This window comes from Triticum urartu, chromosome 6A (assembly GCF_056163025.1).
Source record: "Triticum urartu cultivar PI428250 chromosome 6A, HENAU_Tu73, whole genome shotgun sequence".
Lineage (NCBI taxonomy): Eukaryota > Viridiplantae > Streptophyta > Magnoliopsida > Poales > Poaceae > Triticum > Triticum urartu.
Window position 1 is genome coordinate 438,496,566 of NC_141878.1, and position 12,584 is coordinate 438,509,149.

The 12,584-nt window shown below is 48.3% G+C and overlaps 1 protein-coding gene across 2 annotated transcripts in view; it reads right to left on the bottom strand.

Moving 5' to 3' along the window:
- Positions 1–202: 202 nt before the first annotated feature.
- Positions 203–12,584, bottom strand: part of LOC125513904 (aldehyde dehydrogenase family 3 member F1) — a 33,524-nt gene continuing 21,142 nt past the window's right edge. The window contains exons 4-9 of one of the 2 annotated variants that reach the window (XM_087528254.1): positions 1,931–2,137; positions 1,712–1,821; positions 1,524–1,628; positions 1,270–1,430; positions 1,037–1,127; positions 203–950 (exon numbers count right to left, since the gene is read on the bottom strand). In XM_087528254.1, coding sequence (XP_087384380.1) covers positions 561–950; positions 1,037–1,127; positions 1,270–1,430; positions 1,524–1,628; positions 1,712–1,821; positions 1,931–2,137 — 1,064 coding nt within the window. In that variant the 3' untranslated portion in view covers positions 203–560. Of the gene's footprint in view, positions 951–1,036; positions 1,128–1,269; positions 1,431–1,523; positions 1,629–1,711; positions 1,837–1,930; positions 2,138–12,584 lie in introns of both variants that reach the window. The other variant, XM_048679114.2, reaches the window with a different exon arrangement.

Genomic DNA, 12,584 nt, shown 5'->3' on the forward strand with positions numbered 1-12,584 from the left:
GGGTCTAACATTTTCCCTTTTAACTTTTAGGTCGGGGCTCACATGTCATACATCAAATAAAACAAAATACCATCTACCGTGTGGGCAGGGTCTTCTTTTGTGAGAAATAAACAATGTCGAGGTTTTTTTGCAAAAAAAAGCAGGCCACACACTTCTAGTCACTGACAGATGGCCCCATGCCATGTTGGCAGCATTGATTTCGTATCCAAGCGTTGGTTAGCATTCTATTTGCACACCCGAGTCAAGTTATTACACCAGTTCAATGTATACCACAAGTTCTAACAACAAAGTGATCGTAGTTCAAGCACCATCGGTGTAATTGACTCAACTGAAATATATTAGACCATGAAACTGTTGGTGCAATATCCTGATAGGGTTGCATGATGGTTCAGGCATTTTTCACAAGGGGACGCGGTGGCGGTAGTTCAGATGCTTAAGTACAACACACATTCATCAACCCGTGTAAACCACGGGATAGCCATCGAGCATGATTGACTACACGCAACGGCGAGTGCAGATTCTCCAGCTTCGCCGGCATTGTCTTCCTCCTTCCGCCCCGTTCACCTCCTCAGGCCGAGCAGCGCGAGGAACAGCGACACGTAGTCATAGCGGAAGACGTGCCGCAGCATCCCGAGCTTGCTGTCGTCGCTCCACGGCGGGTACCTGAACATGAACTCCACCAGGAAGCTCCGCCTGAACACTGCCTTCTTGTGGCTGAACATCTCGAAGGAGTACTTGCCGTGGTACTGCCCGAACCCGCTCTGCCCGACGCCGCCGAACGGGATGCTCTCCAGCCCGTACTGCACGATCGCGTCGTTGAAGGTGACGCTCCCGGACGATGTCTCCCTGACGATCCGCTGCTTCAGCGCCTCGCTCGTGGTGAAGGCGTAGATCGCGAGCGGCTTGGGCCTGGAGCTCACGAACTCGATGCTCTCCTCGATCTTCTTCACCTGCATGCAAGCAGAGGCATCATCACATGTTGGCTCGACTGTCGGTTTCAGTGGAAGGCTGCCGCTGTGGTCGTTGATTGACGTACAGTGATGATCGGGAGGAGCGGGCCGAAAATCTCCTCTGTCATGACGTCGGAGTCGAGCGGTGGATTCAGCAGGATGGTGGGCTCGATGCTCCTGCGCCATTGGAATCATGGCTTGAGACAGAGACAGACAGACAGAGACACACAGAAAGAAAAGAGACACCCAGTACTGCAGCAGTGTACAGGGAGGGCCAATGATAAGAAGCACTGAGGCGAGGTGCTGCTGAGGAACTTACAAGATCTTTGGGTCCACGTCTCCACCATGCACAATGGAACGGCTCACCTTGTGATCCTCCAGGAGGCCACTCAACCTATTGAACTGTCTCTCGTTCAGAATGCGCGCCATGTCCTCTGGTTTCGTGATGAGTCTCTCGAGTGTTGATTTCAGCAGCTCAATCTTAATTCAGAGAATAACTATATTAATTGTCAGAACGTAAAACAGCAGGTAATTTGGTCTCGTGACACAAGAACAGTTCAGCAGGAACCAGACCAGAATCGGCGCAAACTGTTCCTCCACAAGTATGTAATCGATGGCTATGCAAGCTTGACCGGCGCAAGTAGACCATTTCGCGCCTATTATGCGATTTACAGCAACCTGCACATGTTGAGATGCCTGTGGTAAGGTTATCTTATCCGACCTTGGCAAAACTGAAAACAAGCGAAGGCCAGGGGGTTTACCTGACTGTCTCTTTTGCTGTCCAGCCAATCGACAATGCACGGGCATTTCGAGCCAAGCTCAAGTGCCACTGGGGTCAGGTGCTTTGCAGCTTTTGTCATGATAATGCGACCTACACGGGCGCCCCCTCAACGCAAATAATAGAACCGTCAGGCATTGCCAACAGCTACTTTTCTTAAGAAATCAGGATCCAGATGAACTTGCAGGCTTGGAGTACCTACCGGTGAAGAGGACTTTGTCCCATCGGTGCTCCATTAGCTCTTGTCCAACTTCCGCTGCACCCAAGACGACCTTTACAGCCTCGGCGTCAAGGTATCTCGGTATGTTGGCAGCGAGAAGTGCTGCGGTGGACGGCGCGAGCTCGGACGGTTTCAAAACCACGGCGTTGCCAGCCGCTAAGGCACCGGAGAGTGGCTCCAGAGCTAAGCCTGCATGCAGCATAAATGGGAGATTGTGTACGTTTTGAGCACGCAAACTACAACAGGTTGAACAGGCAACGTTAAAAGCATGTTCGGCGTGTAGAGTCACATATTGCCAAATTTTGTCGCTGTTTATTTTACTGTCACATATAGTTTTCACTACTAGTTACCACATTTTTGTGGCTTGCCATAACTTAAAACTTGGTAAACAAATTTATGACAAATACAACACAACAACAGAAATATTTAGCCAGCCTATAATTTCTACAAGCAAAACATCAAAGAGCTAAGCTGAGAAACAAAGTGCATCGCAATTGTTGCATGTAAATCACCTTGCTTAGTATTTTTCACAAAAAAAAATCACCTTAGTATAATTGTCAAAAGATAGGTTTAGTTGACTAAGTGGTACCAATATTTTTAGAGGGCAGGCTTAAGCCTGTTAAAACACCCCTAGTAGAATTAGCAGTGACGCCAAGCTTGACCTCATTTCTTGTGGTTTCATGACTGTGGTGAAACGGCATGTGGTGGGCACTCTATGGTCAACTACAAGACCATTATCGTTAGAAGAGCCTAGAGCTCTTTAAAAAAAAAATCTCATCGCGGATCTTGGTCTTAATATCAAGAATTTTGGTATGGTTTTAATGGATGGATCCTGATTGGCCGACTTCTAATAAACCCTACGACACATGGCATTCTAATTTGCCCTTTGTTGGAAAATACATAAAACCATATCACGCCTCCACCGATATCACTCTTGGTGATGCAAAGATTTCTCTCTTTTGGCATATGACAACTGATTGGGTACATGACCTGTATGTCTACGAGCTCTATATCTATTCCGAAACACATGGTGAGGACTGAATTAGGCCAGTCGCACATGGTGAGGACTGAATTAGGCCAGTCGCAAGGATGTCAAACCCAGTGAAAAATGGATAAAACCGACCCTTTTCCGAAACTTTAACATGAAATGGCCGCAATTTAAAAAATATTTCACAAAATGGCCCTTTTTTGCATGACGCCCGGGGCTGGAGCGCCATGCTAGAGAGCATGACGCCCCGGCCTAGGGCACCATGGTTGCGACATGTAGCATGGCACCCCGAGCTAGGGCGCCATGCCAAATAGCATTGACGCCCTAGCCCGATGTGTCATTGTATCTAGCATGGCGCCCTAGCCCTGGGCGTCATGCAAAAGGGCCATTTTATGAAATATTTTCAGACCGGGGCCATTTCGTGTTGAAGTTTCGGAAAAGGGTCAGTTTTGTTCATTTTCACTCAAACCCAACTCAGCTCTTGGAGTTCATGGACCACTGTCTCTTGATTGATTCAGTGCACATAGACTACCAACTGGCGAATTCCATTTGGTGGATTTGGAGCAGTGTTTTGTTCATATTTTGAACAACTTAACTACTTTTGGGCGACGGGAACGAGTGCACGTCGTTCCTTCTTGAAAGCATTGCTTTCGGTGAACTTTTCTTGTTTTTGTGTGTTGTCGAGGTCGGTGAATGATGTTTCTTTTTGTTTGATTGTTGTGTTTGGTTGGGCGTGTCGGCTCTTTTTTTGTTTATGGGTCTCGATAACTGCCACACGTGTGGTGTATCGGATAGTTGTGCCACACGCCTCGTGTGGCATGGACAGCAACCAGCCCACATGTCAAAGCCCTAGAATTTGATTGCAATTAGTTTCATAAGCATCCTGCATCATGTCTAAATTTCTGAAACTTGAATTGAGGAAAATGGAAGGCTCAAAAACTTAAATAAAAAAAGGGGCAAGAACCCTCAAGCTTGCATTCAGTGAAACCAAAATGGCCTTCATTAATGTTTGATAATTTTGGCAAGGGTTTGTATCCAAACCAAAAATATTGAACATTTTTAAGGAATTATTTTGGCACTGAATTTAAATCATTATTGTATTTGAATTTGGAATTATATTCATAATATATGGGATATATTTTCAATTAACTTTGAAATGTTTTATGTGTTGTTGAAAAAGTCCATCTAGCAACATAAAATTATTCAAAGGGTTTTGTCACTGTTTTGAAATTCTTTTGAATTTGAATCAGTGGAAAAATGATTAAATAAAAAGAAAACAAAACAGAATAAATAGAAAACAGAAATGGAAGAGAGAGAGAGAGAGAGGAAACCTTACCTGTGCAGCCCACCTGGAGCCCAAGTGGCCGGCCCAGCCCACCTGGCGACTTGCCAGTCATCTTCAACCTCTGCCAGTAGGCAGAGGGAGAGACTTCACACGCGGCCGAGCGCGCCACCTCCTGCTTCACGCTGGCTAGCCTTCCCCGAGTCCACCTGCACGCCCAGGAGATGAGGGTGGCCCCCTCTCACTTTCCCCTCCTTCCTCTGCTTCGCCCCCTTCCTCTGGCCTCTCCTCCTCACGCCGCCGAGCACACCCGAGACCACCGACGCCGTTCGCCGCGCTCACCGCCACCCCCTCACCTCTCCGACGCGGCCCCGAGCTCCGCCGTGCCTCCCTCGTCCTCCACTTCGTCTACGCGACCGGAAGAGCCCCTACGCGTCGCCATCGTCGTCATCATCACCGACGGCCACCGGAGATCGCCACCGCCGATTCGACACCTCCGAGCGTCCCCGAGCCCGCTAACCATCCCTACGGCATCGATGTGAGCTCCGCCACCGTTTTCCCCTTACCCCGTGGTCTGTCTCTCGCCATAGCCGTCGCCCCCTTGCAGACCGTAGCACGCCGCCGCCTGAGCTCGCCGTCAACGCAGCTCCGGTGACCATTTGGTCACCCCGGCGACTACAACGTGTTCGCGGCGTCCTGTAGAGCGTTCCTAGCGCAAGCAACCGCCCGTTTGCAGGCTGCAGCAGCTAACCCGTGGCCACCCGAACTCCGGCAGCCGCAACCGAGCTCGCCGCCGTCGACCCCGGCCACCCTAGGCCCAACCACGGCCACCAACGGACGCGACGTTGCGCCAACTACCCGTAGAGCCCAACCCCGCCTCCTCTCGTCGCCGGAATCGCCGGAACGAGCGACGCCGCCGCGTCTGTGTGTCACCGGCGGTTAGCCGCCGACGTGGCCACTTAGTTAAAGGCTAATCACCCGCTAATTAACCTCTCAAGGCACTGACAGCGGGCCCCGTCCCTTAATTAACCACAGGACTTAGATTTAACTTAATCTTGGTGGCCTCACGTGTCATCTTTGACCGTGCTGACTTGGCAGTTGACCAGGCCCACCTGTCAGCCACACAAACCAGCCCTGGGTCACTGACCAGTGGGCCCCCCTGGTCAGGTTTGACCTGGACCGTGCCTGTTGACCGCTGACATCACAGTGACGTCATGCTGATGCGGTAATGCATTTTCTGGATTTATTTTTATTCAGGAAATTCCAGAAAATGTCTAAAACTTCTAAAAATCATAGAAATTAATCTATAGCTCCAAATGAAATAAATTATATATGAAAAATGATCAGAAAAATCCAAAGAATCTGAATATGGCATTTTCATGCATGTTTGAACAAGTTAACCTCACTGAATAGGACAAATGATAATTAGGGCAATTTATGAAATAACATTTGGAGTTGGAATTTGATCTTGTTTGAGTTCCACTTCAATTAACTTGGCTAGATATTGCATTAGGTAAATTCAGTACCTTAACATGACATGTCATTCATGTGAATGTGCCTTGCATTGATTGTGTTCCTTCTTTGCTAGTCGGTGATTGTCCCCTCTCGATAGACGTGCTTTCGATGATGAGTTCGATGACACCGATGAAGAGTTATAATATCTTCAGAAGTGCCAGGCAAGCAAAACCCCCTTGTTCATTCCGATATAATCCCACTCTCTCGCTCCTGCTCTCTTTTACTGCATTAGGACAACAACGTTTTAACTGTTACATGCTGCGGTAGTTGAACCCCTTTCCTCTGCATGACCTGTCATTGCCACAGTAAATAGATGAAACCCACTAGCATGAGTAGGAGTTGTTTGAGCCCTGATGTGCCTACTCATTCATGCTTGCTGTCATGCCTGCTACTGCTTAGAGTTGAGTCCGGTCTGATTCATCGGGAATGAATTGGAACGTGGTGAACATGTCCTACCGTTGAGATCTAAGTGTGTGAACACGATTTGGTAAAGGTAGTGGTGAGAGGCCATGTAGGAGTACATGGTGGGTTGTCTCATTGCAGCCGTTCTCAGGAACTGAGTTCTGTGTTTGTGATCCATGAACAGTTACTACCACACATTGGGTTCCGGTAACTCGGCCCCTCTCAGCTTATTAATCAACTCGATCTCTGTCCAGGAGTTGCAACTAGTTTCTGGTGTTTGTAGGTAGTGTTAGTAGTCTACCAAGTGGCACCCGGTACAGGTGGGCTTGGGACAGACTAGGCACAGTGGCACGGTGTACCAAGTGGCACCCGGGTGGTGGGCTTGGGAACCCTGCACACATCGTTTGGGGCCGTGAGCGACACCCCGGCCGGATCTCCTTGTGGATGGAACCCGAATAGGCGATAAACCTGGACTAGAGACTTGTTGGTTAGTCAGGTCGTGGCCGACTCCTTCGCCCGGCTTCCGCTTGAAGGTTGCCGAGGTACATTGTAACGCCCCAGATATAACTTGCCCAATTTGTACTCCAACTCTTGCCGTTTCCGGCGTTAAGTTATATTTATTTCTCGGGTTCGGGTCTTTGTCTCCGTGTGTTGTTTTCGTTTTCATGCATCTCATATCATGTCATCATGTGCATTGCATTTGCATACGTGTTCATCTCATGCATTCGAGCATTTTCCCCGTTGTCCGTTTTGCATTCCGGCGCTTCATTCTCCTCCGGTGGTCATTTCTAGCTTTCTTTCGTGTGTGGGGATTAAACATTTCCGGATTGGACCGAGACTTGCCAAGCGGCCTTGGTTTACTACCGGTAGACCGCCTGTCAAGTTTCGTATCATTTGAACTTCGTTTGATACTCCAACGGTTAACCGAGGGACCGAAAAGGCCTCGTGTGTGTTGCAGCCCAACACCCCTCCAATTTGGCCCAAAACCCACCAAACTCTGCTCCATGTCCTAGAGCGTTCGATCACGATCGCGTGGCCGAAAACCGCACCTCATTTGGACTCTCCTAGCTCCACTTATGCCTATAAATAGCCCCCCCCGTTTTCGGATCATCTCCCCCTCTCGAAACCCTAAAAATCGGATCCGCCGCGCATCGGACGTGTCCGGCCGCGCCGGACTTTGTCCGCCCCGCCGCCGCAGCCAACCGCCTCCCGCCACGTGGCCCGCGCCACTCGCCTCCGCCGCCGACCCGCCAGGCCCATCCCTGGCCCCCGCGCCGCCTCGTCCGGGCCGCCGCCTCCTCGCCCGAGCGCCGCCGCCTCTCTCCTCCTTCCCCGCGCCCGGTGGCCGGAGCCGCCCCGCCACTCGATGCCGGCGACCGCCGCACCTCGCCGCCGCCCCGCGCGGCGCCGAGCCCGCGCCGCCGCCCGGCCGCCACCGACCTCGCCATCGCCGCCGCTACCCCGCCGCGCCTCGGATCCGGCCGGCCTCCTCCTCTCCAAGCTCCGGCGATCCCCGACGAACTCCGGCGAAGAATCCGGTGACCTCGAAGTCCGTGCCCGTGAACAGTGATTCCAGATCTGGATCTGGAGATATTTTCGGTTGACTTTTTCGTTCCTAACCCTAATTTTTATGTCTACTTTGACCGGCCGTATCTTTGCATCCGTAGCTCCGTTTTGGACATATAGTATATCAAAATGTTCGCCTCGACGAGTACATAATTTCGTTCCATTGCATCATTTTCATTTGAGCTCATATTGATGCCCAAAATGATGTTAGAAGAGGGCTTCGTGAGTTAATTGTCAGATCTGCTAGTTCATCTTAGACTTTTGTCATTTTTGCCATGATTATTGTATGCATGATATGCCTGTGAGTCCTTCATATGTTTTGTTAAGGATTTTGTCTTCTTTCCAGAGGTGCAACCCATGCATTTTTAGGATGTGTGTGATGACTTGTGCAAGCTTGCAAAGTGAGGCACCCGGTAAATCAGTTTTCAGGGACTTAGTAGTTTTCACTAAGTCTGGGATTATTTAGTTCATGATGCCATATGTTCAGCTTGTTTCCTAGTGATCCGTGCCTCTTTTGAGGATGATCAGTAAAGGAGTTTTGTTAATCTTGTTATGATCTATCTATCCATGTCTTTGTTTGCAATTATGGAGCACCTTATCTTGAGTCAATCGAGCTCTACTTTTGCTTTGTTGTGAATCTGGGCAGATCGTTAACTTGTTTGCGATTATGCCGATGTTATTGTAGTTGATCCGTGCATGCTATGCCATTTTTCTTGCCATGTCTAGCTTGCATTTTATGCCTTCTTAATGTATGTATGCTTGCCTTGCCATGACTTGCACCGTGGTGAGTGCATCGAGCTCGTTTACGTGCCTTCGTGAGTTATATTTCAGCATGTCTCAGTTTTCACTAAGTCTGAAAACTGATTGTGTTTTAGCTATGTTCGTGTGCCCGTTAGTATATTTTGTGAACCCTTTTGGCCCCAGGTCACTTTGGGTCTTTTGTTAAGCTTGTTGAGTAGCTCCATGCCATGTTCTTACTTGTCTTAATTAGGTCATGTTTCATGTTGTTTTGCTGTTCCGAAGAGGGCTTCGTGATCCGAAATTTCAGACAAGTGTTGATTTCACTAAGTCCGAAATCAGCTTTGCATTTGCGTTTTTGCCATGCTTGTTTGAACCTCCTAATGAATTAATTGGCCATAGCTCAGTGCTAGACTTTTGTTAAGCATCTTGTGTGCATCCCTGCCATGTATTTTTTTGTCATGTTTGGTGGCTGTAGCATGTTTATTTCATTGCATTTAGATGCCTACTTGCTGTAAATCGCAGACCGGTGTCAATTTTGAATCGATTGCCATTTCCAAACCGTAACTCCGATTCCGGCGTTCTTTACATCGTTTTCAAGCGATTTCATCTTATCTTTCCAGTGGCACCCTTGGAATTCCATGTTGGGGCCAGGTTCATGCAATTTTCTGTCATATCTTGCATTTTGCATCCCGCATCGCATCCCGCATAGCATATCATCATTGCATAATATCGCTTGGTCCTTGCACGTGGTTGATTGTGTCCTTGTTGCCTATTTGTCTTGTTTGGGTAGTGCCGGGAGACGAGTTCGCTAACGAGGAGCCCGTTGAGTTTGCTCTTGAGGATCCAGTCAACTTTGACAACTGTGCAGGCAAGATGATCATACCCTCGAAATCACTACTATCTTTGCTATGCTAGTTTGCTCGCTCTTTTGCTATGCCAATGCTACGATGCCTACCTTTTGCTTGTCAGCCTCCCAAATTGCCATGTCAAGCGTCTAACCCACCATTGTCCTAGCAAACCGTTGATTGACTATGTTACCGCTTTGCTCAGCCCCTCTTATAGCGTTGCTAGTTGCAGGTGAAGATTGGAGGCCGTTCCTTATTGGAACATCTTTTATTTACTTGTTGGGATATCATTATATTGCCATGTTATCTTATTGCATCTATATACTTGGTAAAGGGTGGAAGGTTCGGCCTCTCGCCTAGTGTTTTGTTCCACTCTTGCCTCCCTAGTTTCCGTCATATCGGCGTTATGTTCCCGGATTTTGCGTTCCTTACGCGGTTGGGTTATAATGGGAACCCCTTGACTGTCCGCCTTGAATAAAACTCCTCCAGCAGTGCCCAACCTTGGTTTTACCATTTGCCACCTAGCCTTTCCCTTGGGTTTCGCGGACTCAAGGGTCATCTTATTTTACCCCCCCGGGCCAGTGCTCCTCTGAGTGTTGGTCCAACCTAGAGCACCGTGCGGGGCCGTCCCTCGGCAACTTGGGTTACGTTGGCTCCCGTACGCTTAGCTTATCCGGTGTGCCCTGAGAACGAGATATGTGCAGCTCCTATCGGGATTTGTCGGCACAGCGGGTGGTGTTGCTGGACTTGTTTTACCATTATCGAAGTTGTCTTGAATTACCGAGATACCGAGTTTGATCGGAACATCTTGGGAGGAGGTCTATTCCTTCGTTGACCGTGAGAGCTTGTCATGGGCTAAGTTGGGACTCCCCTGCAGGGATTGAACTTTCGAAAGCCGTGCCCGCGGTTATGGGCAGATGGGAATTTGTTAATGTCCAGTTGTAGATAACTTGAACCTTAATTAATTAAAATGAATCAACTGAGTGTGTTACCGTGATGGCCTCTTCTCGGCGGAGTCCGGGAAGTGGACACGGTGTTGGAGTATGCTTGCGTAGGATGTTCCTCTAGATTCTCACTCGCGCTTTGCCTCCTCTTCTCGCTCTCTTTTGCGTATAAGTTAGCCACCATATATGCTAGTCGCTTGCTGCAGCTCCACATATATTGCCTTACCCTTCCTATACGCTTAAATAGTTTTGATCGCGAGGGTGTGAGATTGCTGAGTCCCTGTGGCTCACAGATACTATAACTCCAGATGCAGGTCCAGGTGATTCCGCTCCAGGTGACGAGTACGAGCTCAAGTGGGAGTTCGACGAAGACTCTCAGCGTTACTACGTGTATTTTCCTGATGATCAGTAGTGGTGCCTAGTTGGGGTTTGATTCGGGGCTTTGTCGCATGTTGGGTTCTCTTTTATTTTGGCGCCGTAGTCGGGCCATGAGTGTTTGGATGATGTAATGTTATTTATGTACTTGAATGACGTGGCGAGTGTAAGCCAACTATGTTCTCCCTTTTATTGTTCATATTACATGGGATGTTGTGAAGATTGCCTAACTTGCGACATATGCCCTCAATGCGATTATGTCTCTAAGTCGTGCCTCGACACGTGGGAGCTATAGTCGCATCGAGGGTGTTATAAGTTGGTAATCAGAGCCTTCCCCGACCTTAGGAGCCCCATTGCTTGATCGTTTTTAGCGGCCGAGTTGTGTCTATAAAAATGTTTTGAGTCTTTAGGAATTATATATCGGAGAGTTTAGGAATTCTTTTTACTTCCCAGTCTCCTCATCGCTCTGGTAAGACATCCTGACGTAGAGTTTTGACTCTTCTCTTCTCAAATTTCTCTAAAAAAAATTTTAGGATCACGCGAGTATCTTGTAATCGTTCCGATGGTTTATGATGAGAACATTGTCTTGGTGCCTCTTGTCAGGGGTTTAGTGGAAGTGTCCCGGGGAGTTGAGCTCTGAGGTGTTGTCATCATAATTTTATCGTTGCAATTCTGGAATACTTGAGATATGTTCGCCGACATCGAAAATCTCTTTTATGCAGTTCGTTGGTGAGATAACCTCGACGCCACCCAGTACTGGGGCGGGAGTTCGGGAGTATCGCCATAACTTGTATAACGGTTGCTTTTCGAAGGTTGAGGTAGATGGTTTCCGAAGGTTTCTTGGTTATGTGTTGAAGGATGGATACAGCTGGATGTAGGATTTGCTAGTTTGGGTGAGATATTATGCTTCCCCTGTATCCCCAACACCTGATTGCATAACGGAAAGGTTCGGGAGTTTCATAGGTGGGAATTCTAGTAGCTCTAGTTTTTTTTCTTCTTCCACGGATATTGGTTTGAGATTGAGATTTCTTACCGATTATTCGTTCTCGTTCCGTACCTTGTTGATTTATTTCTCTATCTTAATTCTACGTGGCTTCTCAATTTATGGATATGTGACCATTTCAAGAGGAATGCATTCGTTCATTTTGTTCGGATGTGAAGACTATATGTTGCAATTTCCATTCCGTTGGATTCAGCTTCAATATTTATCTGTCAATGTGCTAATGGTGGTCAACCTCTTCAGGATGGCTCCTCCAACGCGCACGACTCCGAATCCTGATCCGCCACCACCTCCACCTCCTCCAGAGGCATGGCAAGCTGTGATGGCCACAACCAATGCAAACACTCAGCTGATCATGCAAATTCTCCAAGAGCGCAATCAAGGCAGTCAAGGGAATCTAGGCAGCAATCAGAGTCACTTTGCTACACTCAACCAGTTCCTTGCTAACGGGCCAACAACTTTCAGCAATTGTGTTGAGGCAACCGATGCTGACGATTGGCTTGTGGATCTGTGTAAGCATTTCGAGTGCAGTAACGTCAGGCCTGAGGACTTTGTCAAGTTCGCTTCCTTCCAACTCAAAGATCAAGCTGCAGAATGGTTCCAGCAGTACAGGGACTCCAGAGGTGGACGTGTTATCACTTGGGATGATTTCCGTCGAGATTTCCGAGCTCATCATATTCCGCAGAGCGTGGTTGAAAGCAAGCATGAGGAATTCCGCAATCTGAAGAAAGGCTCTTTGTCTGTCTATGACTACAACAAGTTGTTCCAGAAGCTCGCCCGCTTTGCCAAGCAGGACATGCCTGATGAGAAGAGCATGATATATCAGTTCAGGGGTGGTCTCAGAGAAGAAATTTAGCTCGCTCTTATCCTCTTTGAGCCCTTGAGGTACGATGCGTTCTACAACATGGCACTGAAGCAAGAGGCTGCTCAGTTGAGGTGTGATGCTTCCAAGAAGCGAGTCAGAGATGCTACTTCTTC